Source organism: Hyla sarda, chromosome 4 (genome assembly GCF_029499605.1).
Source record: "Hyla sarda isolate aHylSar1 chromosome 4, aHylSar1.hap1, whole genome shotgun sequence".
NCBI lineage: Eukaryota > Metazoa > Chordata > Amphibia > Anura > Hylidae > Hyla > Hyla sarda.
Genome location: NC_079192.1, coordinates 249253933 through 249270985, shown reverse-complemented (window position 1 = coordinate 249270985; position 17053 = coordinate 249253933). Strand labels below are relative to the sequence as shown.

Here is a 17053-nt window from a genome sequence, read left to right as displayed (position 1 = left end):
GCCTGGAAAGACGTACGCTGACTCCGCACAAAGGTGACACAGTTCTTGATGTCAACTCTGCTTCTCCACGCCTTACTGTGCCTGTGCGGATATCTGCCTCTACCTTCTCCTTCTCTACTATGCTCTTCTTGGATTCCGGATCTGCAGGAAAAAATTTTTTGGCCTCTCTCATCAACAGGTTCTACGTTCCTGTGACCAGTCTCGCCAGACCCCTCTACATCTATTGTTTTTACAATAAAAGATTGGACTGTCTCGTACGTTTCCACACAGAACCCCTCCTAATTTGCATCGGACCTCATCACGGAAAAATTGAGTTTTTTTTCCTCAGGTTCTTTGGCCCCAAGAAGAGGGGGAGACCCAAGGGGGGGGGTACTGTTACGCCGAGCGCTCCGGGTCCCCGTTCCTCCACGGAGCGCCCGCCTCATCTTCGTTGTTGCAGCGCCCCGGTCAGATCCACTGACCGGGTGCGCTGCGGTCCCGCCTTCAGCCGGGATGCGATTCGCGATGCGGATAGCGCCCGCTCGCGATGCGCACCCCGGCCCCCGTACCTGACTCGCTCTCCCTCGGTCCTGTCCCGGCGCGCGCGGCCCCGCTCCCTAGGGCGCGCGCGCGCCGGGTCTCTGCGATTTAAAGGGCCAGTGCACCAATGATGGTGCCTGGCCCAATCTTCCCAATTAGCTTAATTGGCTCCCACCTGTGCACTTCCCTATATCACCTCACTTCCCCTGCACTCCCTTGCCGGATCTTGTTGCACTTGTGCCTAGTGAAAGCGTTCCCTTGTCTGTTCCTAGTCCGTGTTCCTGACCTCCTGCCGTTGCCCCTGACTACGATCCTTGCCGCCTGCCCCCGACCTTCTGCTACGTCCGACCTTGCTTCTGCCTACTCCCTTGTACCGCGCCTATCTTCAGCAGCCAGAGAGGTGAGCCGTTGCTAGTGGATACGACCTGGTCACTACCGCCGCAGCAAGACCATCCCGCTTTGCGGCGGGCTCTGGTGAAAACCTGTAGTGTCTTAGAACCGGTCCACTAGCACGGTCCTCTCCATCCCTCTCTGGCACAGAGGATCCACTACCTGCCAGCCGGCATCGTGACACTGATGCACTGACCATAATTGTATCCCCTGTGAAAGACTAAGGAAATCCAGAAAACATAACCTGTTGGGGGGACTTGAGGACAGCGCTTGAGAAACACTGGACTAGATGTCTCTCGATAGGTCACTGCTTCTCAGGGACTTCAAGAAAATGGTGCTGGCTCCCCCTTTCATTTCACCTAGCCTGTGCTATGCACATGTGCAGTAAGCAGTCCATGCTTTTCTATGAGACACTCTCAGTCTTAACTTTTTTATGCCCTGTGCCTGCCATAAAGCAACTGTGTAGGTGTTGTAAAGTGACACACCCCAAAGCGGCTACTGTAATGGCAGCCCCTAGTACACAATTTATTAATAACTAAAATTAAAACTACATTGTCCTAAAACTAAATACATAAATTAAATGCTTTATCTTGATAAAATGGTGACATATTGCCTTTTTCCTGTCCATACCAGCTGCTACGTAAATGGACAGTGTATACACAACATACAACAAAACATAGAGGGTCCACCTTCTACAAAGCAGAATAAAGAGTGAGCTGGCAGAACATGAGAGCAGAGAAACAAAATAGCCACTTCATTCCAACAATAGAGGACACACAAGCGCTGACTGTATAATTATTTTGGCTGAACTAGTTATGGTTTTCTCCTCCTGCATAAAACAATCTTTTCAATATACATTGGTCTTTTCTGGACCATAGTAACTTGGAACCAGACTCAACATACAATGCTACAGACAGTCCAGATCTGCGAAACGAGTCAATGGGTCGAAGAACTGACCAATCAGAATGGGCATTTTACTGGTAAAACACCTGTATTATTCAAGCATATACACTATCTGGTAGCGCCTCCCTACAGTACAGTGAGGTACTATATATTCTGTACTACTGTTTACCTGTTCCAGGGTTAGCTACTCCTTTGGACACTTGGGACAGCTCCATTTTACTTTTTTGACATACTGTGTGACCCTATAGCTCCTGTCCTCTACATCAACAGTAATATATACAGCTTTTAGCAGCTTTCTTACTTTTATATTCCTATTTGTTTCTAACTTTTCCTATTGCTAGATAACATTGTAGGGGCTCCAGTTGCCAGGTTACCATAGACTTACACACATACAATAGTTTCAACATACAATGTATACAACATACAACATACCTGGAACCAGTTAAAGGGGTTCTCTGGTGCTTACACATCTTATCCCCTATCCAAAGGACAGGGGATAAGATGCCTGATCGCGGGAGTCCCACCGCTGGAGACCCCCGGGATCTTGCACGCGGCACCCCGTTTGTAATCAGTCCCCGGAGCGCGTTCGCTCCGGGTCTGATTACGGGTGACCACCGGGCCGGCGGCGTGTGACGTCACGCTCCGCCCCTCAATGCAAGCCTACGGGAGGGGGCGTGATAGCTGTCACGCCCCCTCCCGTAGGCTTGCATTGAGGGGCGGAGCGCAACATCACACGGGTGCGGAGGCATGAAGTCACACGCCGCCAGCCCGGTGGTCGCCCGTAATCAGACCCGGAGCGAATATGCTCCGGGGACTGATTACAAATGGGGTGCCGCGTGCAAGATCCCGGGTGTCCCGAGTGACGGGACTCCCACGATCAGGCATCTTATCCCCTATCCTTTGGATAGGGGATAAGATGTGTAAGCATCGGAGAACCCCTTTAATATTGTAACTTGAGAGACCACTGCAAAGTAATTAATTCTTCTGGTTTTCTTTATCATAGTTATTTGTTTGAGTAAAATGGACTGTTTTGTTTTATTCTATAAAATACTGTCAACAATACTCTCAATTTTCAAATAAAAATATCGTCTTCTAGAGTATTTATTTGTAGAAAATAACAGCTGGTCAAAATAACCAAAAAGATGCATTGTTTTCAGGCGTCAAATAATGCAAAGGAAACAAATTTATATATTTACATTTTTCAACTATAAAAACTAATGTAGAATAACCCCTATTTTTAACCCCTTGACGACGAAGGACATAAATGTACGTCCTGGTGATGTGGTACTTAACGCACCAGGATGTACATTTACGTCCTAAGCATAACCATGCGCGGCAGGTCCCGGCTGTTGATCGCAGCCAGGGACCCGCCGGTAATGGCGGACATCCGCGATCCCACGGATGTCTGCCATTAACCCCTCAGATGCCGTGATCAATACCGATCACGGCATCTGCAGCATCGCGGTCACTTAATTGGATGATCGGATCGCCCGCAGCGCTGCCATGGTGATCCGATCATCCAGCACGGCAAGTTATAGGTCTTCAAAATAGGGGGATCTTAAACGTACTAATTTGGTTAAAAAGTTTGTGATTTTTTTTAAGCGCAACAGTAATAGAAAAGTATGTTATCATTTTAATCGTATTGACCCAAAGAATAAAGAACACGTCACTTTTACCATAAACGAAACCTTGAAAACGAAACCTTCTTTTTAATTTCCCCACACAAATAGTATTTTTTTGGTTGCGCCATACATTTTATGGTAAAGTGAGTGATGGCATTACAACGGACAACTGGTCGTGCAAAAAACAAGCCCTCATACTAGTCTGTGGATGAAAATATAAAAGAGTTATGATTTTTTGAAGGCGAAGAGGAAAAAATGAAAACGTAAAAATAAAATTTTCTGCGTCCTTAAGGCCAAAATGGGCTGCGTCCTTAAGGGGTTAATCACAGTTTTCATGCATCTTGGTATGCTCTCCGCCAGTCTGTCACATTGCCATTTTGTGAATTTATGCCACATCTGGCACAAAGATTCAAGTAGCTTGGTTTTGTTTGATAACTTGTGGGCATCAATCTTTCTTTTTATCAAATGCCAGAGTTATCTGGACTGGAAAAACTATTCGCAGGATTGGGGGACTTAGCCAAAGCAGAAGGAAACAGGTTTTCTTCCAAAATATCCTTGAACTTAGTTTGATTCATGTGTCCTTTACAGAGACAAATCAGCCTGCTTCCAGCATTGCTGGACTATCAACACTGACTCTCCACCAAATGACACAGTGGGTGCGAGACACTGTGGCTTGTATGCCTTCACACCCACTGTGAATTTTGGTGGAGGATTGGTTAAGATTGGTGAAGTCTGGGGAGACTTTGGTACTTTTCGCGGCACCGGCTCCACCGTGAGCAGTACCATGCACAGGGCTACTTCCCCGGCTCCCTGCCACTGCAGGACAGTGATTTTTCTACAATCGGGCGCTGTAGGCTGGGTCCCCCATATGTACACAGGTCTTCTGATGCTATTTGAGGAACACCTGCAGGGTTGATGGCCACTTGTATATTATCTTATGTTCTATATTTTTTATACACATGATGGATGACTAGTTGTATCATTTTATTAATAATCATTTGGAGCTTCATTGTTAAGATTCCCCTGAGGACATCCCTTGTGCATTATCAACAGCATGTTATTATCAACATATATGTGGTTACTTTATACCACAAGTGAACTATCGCTGCTCGCATTAAAGCAGGGAGTAGCTCTATTTGTGAAACCACCTGGCTGATTATCATTGGCCAATAGGTTTCATGGTTTCTTTGCACTATTTGGGTATGCACTATCTTCTATCTGGTGGCTTTTAGAGAAGAAGTTTAATAAATGTTATATTTTAGCGACACCCCACATATCGATTTTTCGCCTTGATATATATTTTGGAGACTACAGCAAGACTGAAATTGGGCAAATTTATCTTTGTGAAGGATGCATAAAAAAGTCAGGCACAAGGTTATCCTTGTTATCCTCAATGTTCCACAACTCAGAATTAGTTTTCCAGCAGGACAATGCTCCATGCCACACAGCCAAGTCATTCATGGTGTGGAATGTTGGACCACCAGGTCTAGACCCTGTCATGGCCAGCCCAATCTCTAGACCTGAATCCCATTGTAAATCTCTGGAATTAGATCAAGAGGAAGGTTGATGTTCTTAAGCCATCAAACAAAGCAAAGCCACATGAATTTTTTTGTGCCAGGAGTGGCATAAAGTCACCCAACAGCAATGTGGCAGACTGATGTAGAGCATGTCAAGAAGCATAAAAGTTGTGATTAAAATCAAGGTTATTCCACCCAATATTGATTTATGAACTCTTTCTAACTTAAAACAATAGTATTTTGCTGTTAAAATGAATATTAATTTGTTTTCTTTTCATTATTTGAGGTCTCAAACTATATGAAATGGAGTTAATTAGTAATGATGTCAAAAGTTGAAAGAATAAATCAGAACTGCTCATTTTACTCAAGAACACATCTATTAATAATAAAACCAATCATTTAACTTTTTTCCCCAGAACTGGAAATATATATATATATATATATATATATATATATATATATATATATACTGTGTATATATATATATACATATATATATATATATATATATATATATATTTATATATATATAGCCAGAGGTGTAACTATAGTTGTCACTTAAGTGATGTTTTCTTGGAGTTGTTCTCTTTTCTTTTTCTTCTCCAAACCACCATAACAACTTTTTTTGTCACTCTTTCTGCAGAATGTGGCAGGAAAAAAAACTTAGGCTCCTTTCTTTTCCAACATGATCTCCCCATCTATTTCCCCCAAATGGTAATAATGCCCCCTTGGTGCACCAAACAGTAGAAGTGAGTATGTATGTGGATCCCCCATAAAATTTTACTTTTACTACTACAGCAGTTAGGTAGCCCCCTCAGTAGGCAATATTCCCACCCCAAGTAGGCAGTTATCCCCCACAAATAGGCAGTAATTCCCTCAAGTAGACTGTAACCCGCTAGTAGGCAATAACCCCCAAAAAGTAGGCAGAATACTCCCAACAAGTAGGCAGTAATTACCCCACACCACTAGGCTTTATTCCCAACTCACATAGGTAGCACCCCCCAGTAATCCCCTCAGCAAGTAGGCAGTAATCCCACCTCGAGTACACAGTAATCCCCCCCCCCCCATAATAGGCAATTATCCCACCAAAAGTAGGCAGTAATTCCCCCAACAAGTAGGCAGTAACCCCCCCCCCCCCATATAGGTAGTACCTCAAGTAGGCGGTAATCCAACCACAAATAGGGAGTAATCCCACCCTCCCACCCCAAGTTGGCAGTAATTCCCCACTAGTAGGCAGTAACCCCCCCCCCCCCCCCCAGTAGGCAAAAATCACCCCTCCCCATATAGGCAATAATATCCCTAAAAGTAGGCAGTATTTCCCCCCTAAAAGTAGGCAGTAACTCCCCCAGGTAGGCAGTTACCCCGCCCTCTTGCCACTAGTTGGCAGGTCAGTAGCACTCAGGGTGGCCCAACACCCCAGCCCATACCACCCCCACCCCCGTTCGGCTTGGTGACTTGCTAAGAAATGTAACAGTGCTTTATTTTTTATAAATTACTGCATTTTCATTATATTCATAGGCTTTGTTTTACATAAACATGCATTAAACCTTGCAATCTAAACAAATGAATATATAAGAACCTGCTGCTAGCTCCATACCTTGTTATTTGCCTCCCTCAGGTTATAATGTCTCAATTTTTTTTTCACACACAATGCAATTATAAAATGAATTACTCTGTCATTTGGACATTACCAGTGCCCTGTAGGAGAAGCACTGGTCTTTAGCCAGCTTCAATACACCCCTGCTGGGCAAAATTAGTATTTTAATTTGGAACAAATAAAAGACTACAAAAGCTAATGTCTGTAGATAGATGCCATCATTACTACAGAAAACTTATGGTTTTTCCTCATGAGTGATGTTGGTTGTGGTGGAATAGTACATTGCTTCAGCTCAACATAGTGTTAAATTCCTCCATCTGCAGAAGAACTGTGCTGTTGGCTGTACAATAGGAACCTGTCTGCACACTCCGGTACTGACCCGACGTGCGTTTGCCTTGGCAAAATGTGGTAAGATATAATATTTGTATGTTCATAATTTAACAATTATGCATTATGTTTTTCAGTAGCATTTGGGTCTAGATAACTTCTTTGTTCTATTTCTAGGTAAACCTGACCTGTTGCCTATTAATTATTATTAATGGTAAAACATTAATTATCGGATAATCTTAACATTTCACTGAACAATACCTTTAAAGAATACAAGCTCATTTATATGCTAAATACTGTACTTCAGCCCCACAAGACAAAAGGAATCCCATATGTAAATTCTGTATGTCATTCAAATCCATTATAATGAATGAAACAATTGTATCAGATATAATAATATTAATAATTCCTTACACAAATAGGGACAGACTTGTTAATTGAGCCCAAAGGGGCAGGAATTAGCTGGTTTAAGGGCGGCTCCCGGACTAGTTTTCCCTTTTCCCAGCTCATCTTTAACCACCTAGGGACCCAGGACGTACCTGTACGCCCGTGGGAATTTCTTAGGATTATCTATCAGCAAGCACCCCGTGCAAACCCCTGGGGGGTCCTGAGACCCCCCCATGTCGGTGATCACCGCAAATCGCTGGTCAATTCAGACCGTAGATTTGCATCGATTCTGGGTCATTCGGGTCTCTGGTGACCCGGAAAAAAAGGGTGAATGGGGCTGTCCAAGACAGCCCCATTCACCCTTACTCAGCAGGAGTGAGATGGCATGGGTGCCACCTCACGATCACGTGATTGATCGGTCAGAACGACTGACCAATCACTGCCCTGCTGGCCGGTGATTGGGGCCGGAGGGGGACGGCGGGGGTCTCCTACCTCTCCTTGGCCTGGCAAGGGTCCCCTTAGGAGCGGCGGCGACGGTACTAGTCAGCAGGAGTGGTGGCAGCAGTGGCGGTAGTCCCAGCGGCAGGATGCAGTAGGAGGTGAGGCCTGTTCACCTCCTGCTGTTGCTTAGCAACAACTCTCAGCATGCACAGCCAAAGGGCATGCTGGGAGTTGTAGTTTTGCAACAGCTGGAATTCCAACTACAACTCCCAGCATGCCCTTTGGTAGTCTGTGCATGCAGGGGGTTGTAGTTATGCAACAGCTGGAGGCACATTTTTTCTATGAAAAAGTGTGCATCCAGCTGTTGCAAAACTACAACTCCCAGCATGCACAGACTACCAAAGGGGATGCTGGGAGTTGTAGTAGGGTGCCTCCAGCTGTTGCAAAACTACAACTCTCAGCATGCCCTTCGACTGTCTATGCATGCTGAGTGTTGCAGTTTTGCAACATCTGGAGACACATTGGTTGTGAAACAGAGTTTGTGTCCTAACTCAGTGTTTCACAACCAGTGTGCCTCCAGCTGTTGCAAAAATACTACTCCCAGCATGCACAGAGACTGTACATGCTGGGAGTTCTAGTTTAGCAACAGCTGGAGGCACACTGGTTGCGAAACACTGAGTTAAGTTACAAACTCTGTGTTGTGCAACCAATGTGCCTCCAGCTGTTGCATAACTACAACTCCCAGCATGTCTATTAGTGCATGCTGGGAGTTGCAGTTTTGAAATAGCTGGAGGTTTAACAAGTGAATGTACAGGGTACATTCACATGGGCGGGGGTTTACAGTGAGTTTTCTGCTGCAAGTTTGAGATGCAGCAAATTTTCCACCACAGCTCAAACTCCCAGCGAGAAACTCACTGTAAACCCCCACTCATGTGAATATACCCTAAAAACACTACACTACACTACACAAAATAAAAAGTTAAACACTACATATACATATACCCCTACACACTCCCCCCCAATAAAAAAAAAATGTCTTGTACGTTTACAAAACGGAGCCTCCAGCTGTTGAAAAACAACAACTCCCGGTATTGCCGGACAGCCACTGACTGTAAAGGTATGCTGGGAGTTTTGAAACAGCTGGAGACACCCTGTTTGGGAAACAGTGCCGTAGGGTATTTTGGTGGCGGATGCAAATCCCCAAAATGGGCCTCAAATGCGCATGGCGCTCTCTCGCTTCGGAGCCCTGTGGCATTTCAAGGCAACAGTTTAGGGCCACATATCGGGTATTTCTGTACTCGGGAGAAATTGCGTTACAAATTTTGGGGGACTTTTTCTCCTTTTACCCCTTATGCAGTGGCGTTGCTAGGGTTGGTGTCACCCGGTGCGGTAGAAAATGGTGTCACCCCCATACCTACCCCCCCCCCCCCCCTCAGTAAGTCTTTAGCCTGTTGTGACAGACACCACTGTTGTAGCGCATTGTGAGAAATTCCAGTATAATAATCAGATATACCAGTTGCCACGGAATGGGAAAGTGTTAAAGAAGTTTTCACCATTGAAATATACAGCTCCCAGAATTACTTAAAGGGGTACTCCACTGGAAAACATTTACTTTTATATCAACTGGTGCCAGAAAGTTAAACAGATTTTTAAATTACTTCTATTTAAAATCTTAATACTTACAGTACTTATAAGCTGGTGTATGCTCCACAGGAAGTTGTGTAGTTCTTTCCAGTCTGACCACAGTGCTATTTGCTGACACCTCTGTCCATGTCAGGAACTGTCCAGAGCAGGATAGGTTTGCTATGGGGATTTGCTCCTACTATGGACAGTTCTTGACATGGACAGAGGTGTCAGCACAGAGCACTGTGGTCAGACAGAAAATAAATTAAAAAGGAAAATAATTTACTGTGAATCGCTTATACAGCAGCTAATAAGTACTGGAAGGATTAAGATTTTTAAATAGAAGTAATTTACAAATCTGTTTAACTTTGTAGCACCAGCTGATTAAAAAAAATGTTTTCCAGTAGAGTACCCCTTTGAGCAGTGGTGAGGTTATGCTGGGAGTTGTAGTTTCACTGACCTAACTGTAGAACTGACAAGTGACTACAGCTCTGATGTAGAGAGGAGAATGTACAATGATATCAGTGACTACAGGTGACATCTTCTCTATAGTGAGGAGAATACACAATGTTATCAGTGACTACAGGTGACGTCTTCTCTATAGTGAGGAGAATATACAATGATATCAGTGACTACAGGTGACGTCTTCTCTATAGTGAGGAGAATACACAATGATATCTGACTACAGGTGACGTCTTCTCTATAGTGAGGAGAATACACAATGACATCAGTGACTACAGGTGACGTCTTCTCTATAGTGAGGAGAATACACAATGATATCAGTCACTACAGGTGACGTCTTCTCTATAGTGAGGAGAATACACAATGATATCAGTGACTACAGGTGACGTCTTCTCTATAGTGAGGAGAATACACAATGATATCAGTGACTACAGGTGACGTCTTTTCTATAGTGAGGAGAATACACAATGATATCAGTGATTACAGGTGACGTCTTCTCTATAGTCTTCCCTTATCTAATTCAGATGGTACATACCGCCAGGACTTGTTCCAGCTAAAACTTCTTTCTGCAGAATGTGACGCCCAGACGTCTCCTCACTATGTCAGCGCATTCTCATCCTCTATATGAAAACAATTATTATTATAAACCTGACAGACACTGTATCCTCTAAATATAATACTACTATACACTACACTCTTTGATTATAAACCTTCCATACACTGTACCCTCTGAATATAATACTACCACACACTGTACATTATGAATATAATACCAACACATACTGTACCCTCTGAATATAAATCTGCCACATACTGTACCCCTGAATATAATACCGCCACACACTGTACCCACTGAATATAATACTACCACAAACTGCGCCCTCTGAATATAAATCTGCCACATACTGTACCCTCTGAATATAAATCTGCCACATACTGTACCCTCTGAATATAAATCTGCCACATACTGTACCTCTGAATATAAATCTGTCACATACTGTACCCCTGAATATAAATCTGTCACATACTGTACCCCTGAATATAAATTTGCCACATACTGTACCCCTGAATATAATACCGCCACATACTGTACCCTCTGAATATAATACTACCACCCACTGCACCTTCTGAATATAATAATTAGAGATGAGCAAACTACAGTAAATTCAACTCGTCACAAACTTCTCTGCTCGGCAGTTGATAACTTTTCCTGCATAAATTAGTTCAGCTTTCAGGTGCTCCCGTGGGCTGGAAAAGGTGGATACAGTCCTAGGAGACTCTTTCCTAGGAATGTATCCACCTTTTCCAGCCCACCGGAGCACCTGAAGGCTGAACTAATTTACGCAGGAAAAGTCATCAACTGCCGAGCCGAATTTACTGTAAGTTCGCTCATCTCTAATAATACTACCACAAACTGCGCCCTCTGAATATAATACTACCACAAACTGCGCCCTCTGAATATAATACTACCACAAACTGCGCCCTCTGAATATAATACTACCACTAACTGCGCCCTCTGAATATAACGTTGCCATACAGTGCACCCTCTGAATATAATACCACAACCGCAGTAACACCCCTCAACATCCGTTAGCTGATGCTATTACGACGGGAGGGGGGTATTGGTGGTGTTGCTAGTGGATGATGGGGGTGCTACTACTCGGGGGGTGTTGCTGGAGGATGATGAGGGTGCTACTGGCCATCCCCCCTGGCAGTATCATCCCCATCATCCATCGGCAGGATCATCCTCCTGGCAGGAGCACCTCCATCATCCACCATCAGGATCTGCTGATGGAGGTGCTGCTGGGGGGGGGGGGGGGGGTGTTGCTGGTGGATGATGAGGGTGCTACTGCCAGGGGGGGAGCATTAGGTAGGCAGCAGTTCCCCCACATTAGGTAGGTCGCAGTTTCCCCACATTAGGTAGCATCTATTCCCCACATTAGGCAGCATAGATTCCCCACATTAGGTAGGTCGCAGTTTCCCCACATTAGGTAGCATCTATTCCCCACATTAGGCAGCATAGATTCCCCACATTTGGTACCAGTTCCCCCACATTAGGTAGGTACCAGTTACCCCACATTAGGTAGCAATTTCCCCACATTAGGTAGCACAGATTCCCCACATAAGGTAGCATAGACTCCCCACATAAGGTAGCATAGACTCCCCACATAAGGTAGCATAGACTCCCCACACTTGGTAGTAGTTTCCCCACATTAGGCCGCAGGTTCCCTTGCAGGTTCCCCACAATGGGTCAAAGTCTCCCCACAATAGATTGCTGGTTATACCACCCCCCTCCCCCCACACACACACACAAAAAACACATACAACACAGAGAGACACACACACAAACACACACACACAGTCAGAGAGACACACTCACAGTCACACACATACACATGCACATGCACACAGTCACACAAACACACACAGAGTCTCATACACACACAGAGTCATACACACACACAGAGTCATACACACACAGAGTCTCACACACACAAACATAGATAGAGACAGACACACACACTCACCCATCCAGCGCAGCGCTCCTTCTCACCGGCCGCCGTGCGAGTGACGTAACTGACGTCCTCCTGCGCGGCCATACGGTGTGACGTCAGGCCGGCGCAGACGTGGGAGCGGAGGCCGGGCACAATGCTGGTGAAGGTGAGGGGGGTGTGATGATGGACGGGCGCACAGTGCAGGAGAAAGAGGGGGGTTGCTGATGGACGGGCACACACAGCGCGGGGGGGGGGGGGTTGTGCTGACGGATGGGAGGCCGGTCGGGCACCGATGGGGGAGGTAGTGTCTGTGTAGCTGGGGGGGTGCGGCTACGGAGCGTCTTGGTGTCACCCCATTAGGTTGGTGTCACCCGGTGCGGGCCGCACCCCCCGCACCCGGGTCGCAACGCCACTGCCCTTATGAAAAGGTAAAGTTGGGGTCTACTCCAGCATGTTAGTGTAAAAAAAAAAATTTTTTTTTACACTAACATGCTGGTGTTGCCCCATACTTTTAATTTTCACAAGCGGTAAAAGGAAAATAAGACCCCTAAAATGTGTGAGTACGGAACTACCCCATATGTGGGTGTAAAGTGATCTCCTGGTGCACAACATGGTTTAGAATTGAGAGCACACCATGTATATTTGAGGTCTAAATTGGCGATTTTCACAGGGGAGGCTGATTTTACAGTGGTTCTGACATAAACGCAGAACAATAAATACCCACATTTGACCCCATTTTGGAAACGACACCCCTCACGGAATGTAACAAGAGGTATAGCGAGCCTTAACACCCCATAGGTGTTTGACGTATTTTCGTTAAAGTTGGATGTGAAAATGAAAAAAACATATTTTTTTTTCACTAAAATGCTGGTGTTACCCTACATTTTTCATTTTCACAAGGGAGAATAGGGAAAAAGCCCACCAAAATTTGTAACCCCATTTCATCTGAGTAAGAACATACTCCATATGTGGATGTTTAAGGGCTCTGCAAACAAACTACAATGTTCAGAAGGGAAGGAGCGCCATTGGGCTTTTGGAGAGAGAATGTGTCCGAAATTGAAGGCCATGTGTGTTTACAAAGCCCCCATAGTGCCAGAACAATGGACCCCCCCACATGTGACCCCATTTTGGAAACTACACCCGTCACAGAATTTAATAAGGGGTGCAGTGAGCATTTACACCCCACAGGTGTTTGACAGATTTTTGGAACAGTGGTCTGTGAAAATGAAAAATGTAATGTTTCATTTGCATAGCCCACTGTTCCAAAGATCTGTCAAACGCCAGTGGGGTGTAAATGCTCACTGCACCCCTTATTACATTCTGGGAGGGGTGTCGTTTCCAAAATGGGATCTCATGTGGGGTTGGGGGTCCACTGTTCTGGTACCACGGGGGCTTTGGAAATGCACATGGCCCCCAACTTCCATTCCAACCAAATTCTCTCTCCAAAAGCTCAATGGCACTTCTTCTCTTCTGAGCATTGTAGTAAACCCACAGAGCACTTTACATCCACATATGGGCTATTCCCATACTCAGAAGGAATTACAAATATTGGGAGTCTTTTTCTCCTTTTACCCCTTGTGAAAATTAAAAATTTGGGGTAACACCAGCATTTTAGTGAAAAAAATCAAAATTTTTATTTTCACCTCCAAATTTAGCGGAAATTTGTCAAACTCCTGTGGGGTGCCAGGCTCACTGTACCCCTTGTTATGTTCCTTGAGCAGTGTAGTTTGCAAAATAGTATTCCATGGTGGTGTGTTTTTTTCTGTTCTGGTACCAAATGTGACTTCTCTTCTGAGCATTGAAGTGCACCCGCAGTGCACTTGATGTCCACACATGGGGTATTTCCATACTCAGAAGAGATGGGGTTACAAATTTTGGGGGGCATTTTCTCCTATTACCCCTTGTAAAAATGTAAAATTTGGGGGAAAACCAGCATTTTAGTTGTAAAAAAATTAATTTACATATCCGACTTTAACGAAAAGTCGTCAAACACCTGTGGGGTGTTAAGGCTCACTGTACCCCTTGTTACGTTCCTTGAGGGGTATAGTTTGCCATGGTGTTTTTCTTTTTTTGCTGTTCTGGCACCATAGGGGCTTCCTAAATGTGACATGCCACCCAAAAACCATTACAGAGAAACTCACTCTCCAAAATCCCATTGTCACTCCTTCCATTCTGAGCACTCTACTGCGCTCTCCGAACACTATACATACACATGTGAGGTAATTTCTTACTCGAGAAAAATTGAGTTACAAATTTTGGGGGGCTTTTTCTCCTTTTACCCCTTATAAATTAAAAAAAAACTGGGTCTACAAGAACATGAGTGTAAAAAATTTACTCCTTCTCCTTCTCTTTGTTGCTATTCTTGTGAAACACCTAAAGGGTTAACACACTTTCTGAATGTCATTTTGAATACTTTAAGGGGTGCAGTTTTTATAATGGGGTCATTTATGGGATATTTCTAATATGAAGGCCCTTCAAATCCACTTCAAAACTGAACTGATCCATGAAAAATTCCGATTTTGGAAATGTTGTGAAATATTGGAAAATTGCTGCTGAACTTTGAAGCCCTCTGATGTCTTCCAAAAGTAAAAACAATGCTGAAAACATAAAGTCGACATATTGTATATGTGAATCAATATATAATTTATTTGTTATTTCTATTTTCGCTATCAGCAGAGAGTTTCAAAGTTAGAAAAATGCAACATTTTAAAATTTTTCATCAAATTTTGGAATTTTTCAGAAATTATGCAAGAAATTATGCAAGTATCAACAAAAATTTACCATTGACATAAAGTAGAATATGTCATGAAAAAAAAAATTTCTGAATCAGAATGAAAAGTAAAAGCATCCCAGAGTTATTAATGCTTAAAGTGACAGTGGTAAGATGTGCAAAAAAATGCCCTGGTCCTTAAGGTGAAAATGGGCTGGGTCCTTAAGGGGTTAAAGGGAATCTCTCTGCTGCCACTCACATTCCATTGACATTGTTAGATAGCTGTTACGGCAAAGAGACACATGATACCATATATCTGTCTGTGTTCTCTTAACATAGAATATGCTTTTATTTTCTGGTGCCAAATGTCAAAGAGGTGTTATCTAAGCCCCTGAAGTGCTGGGAGCTAGAAGTCCTCCTTGCTCTCCCTCTTATCTATGTCCCTGCTTGATTGACAGTCAACTAGAAGCCAAGCCCTCTTTCAAAATCTTGCATCTGCATACTATTTGTATGTACAGTGTAGGTGCAAGATTTAGAAACAGACACAAACAAATGCCCAAGATGTGGTGCAGGGGTTGAAACCTTGAACACAATACCAAACCCCTCACCTAGAAGTAAATCCAGGTGGGTGTGCAAAACCCCCTGTAGAGCACCCACCCTTAAAACTTAACCTTTATTGTATTTTTAGTAAAACTTATAGGAACCTAATAGTTAAAAACCCAGCAATTTCACCACACTATTTCTATCTGCACTCTCAGCCGAGAACGTGTTTATGTCCTGTGCCTGCAGTGCTACAGGGCCCTAATGAGTGGATTAGTGAGGAGCGGCATAGGCCATATTCAAATTTGCGATATTTCACGAATATATGGACGAATATTCGTCATATATTCGCAAAATTCGCATATTCGTTATATATATTTTTATGCGCATATGCACAAATTTATGCGCATATGTGAAAATGTATATTCGCGAATATTGAGCTCTCCCTTCTTTAATGGTATAGGAAACTACTGGGCTAGTGCATTAACTCTGTGATTTTTTGCCCATTGAAACCAATAGGCCCATTGTGGTCTATGGGGATCTCATGGTATGTAAAACTGTAAGATAAGCAGGAGGGTCTTGGCAGTACAGTGAATGGGAGAGTATTGGTGTTAATTGAAACTGGATGTAATGTGTAAGGCTGGGTATGAATGAATGGGAGATTTTTCAAAACCTGTGCAAAAAATTAAAAATCAAAGATGTGATCTGATTGGTTGCTATGGGCAACTAAGCAGCTTTTCCTGGAAAAGCTGCTGAGTTGCCCATAGCAACCAATCAGATCGCTTCTTTCATTTTGCAGAGGCCTTGTGAAAAATGAAAGAAGCGATCTACATTTGTCAATCACAAGTAAAGTTTAACCACAACACTGTAACACTCCACCCCAGTGGGACTGGAACCACCACCAGGGTCTCCCATCCACTATACTGCCGAGACCCTCCTGCTTATCTTACAGTTTTACATACCATGACATCCCCATAGACCACAATGGGCCTATTGGTTTCAATGGGCCAAAAAATCACAGAGTTAATGCACTAGCCCATCGGTTCCCTATACCATACACTTATCCTGGAGGCTGATGTCACACTCAGCCTCCAATAGCGTTCAGACACGCCAAAATTCAAAAGTTTAATGTAATAATGTATTCATGGTTCTTTGTATATATCAAACACTGTATCCGCACACTGTAACTTGAACCTGAGGAAGGAGGGATAATATCCTAGGAAATGCGTAGTCCTTATGTAGTATCACTTTTTATGATATTAATAAAAAGTTTGATACAAGCTACTCCTGACTCCCATGTCATCACGCTGCCAGTGTAGCGCTCACAGTGCCGAAGTCAGTTTTCGCCGGAAGAACAAGGGAACCCCTACCAGGATTCCCGTCCTCCACATCTGTATCCCTACAATACGATTAAAATGATACCCATGTCTAGATGCTTTTATATTTTTGTACCACTTAAAAAAATCTAAAAGTTTTGTACAAAATCAGTAATCTAAAATCGCCCTATTTTGACCACCTAT

The 17053-nt window shown here is 43.9% G+C and overlaps 1 protein-coding gene across 7 annotated transcripts in view; it reads left to right on the top strand.

The window, feature by feature from the left end:
• LOC130369116 (uncharacterized) overlaps window positions 1-17053 on the top strand; it is a 163976-nt gene that overhangs the window by 61116 nt on the left and 85807 nt on the right. For all 7 annotated transcript variants that reach the window (XM_056573892.1, XM_056573893.1, XM_056573898.1 and 4 more), the window contains exon 5: window positions 6872-6956. In XM_056573892.1, coding sequence (XP_056429867.1) covers window positions 6872-6956 — 85 coding nt within the window. The remainder of the gene's footprint in view (window positions 1-6871; window positions 6957-17053) is intronic.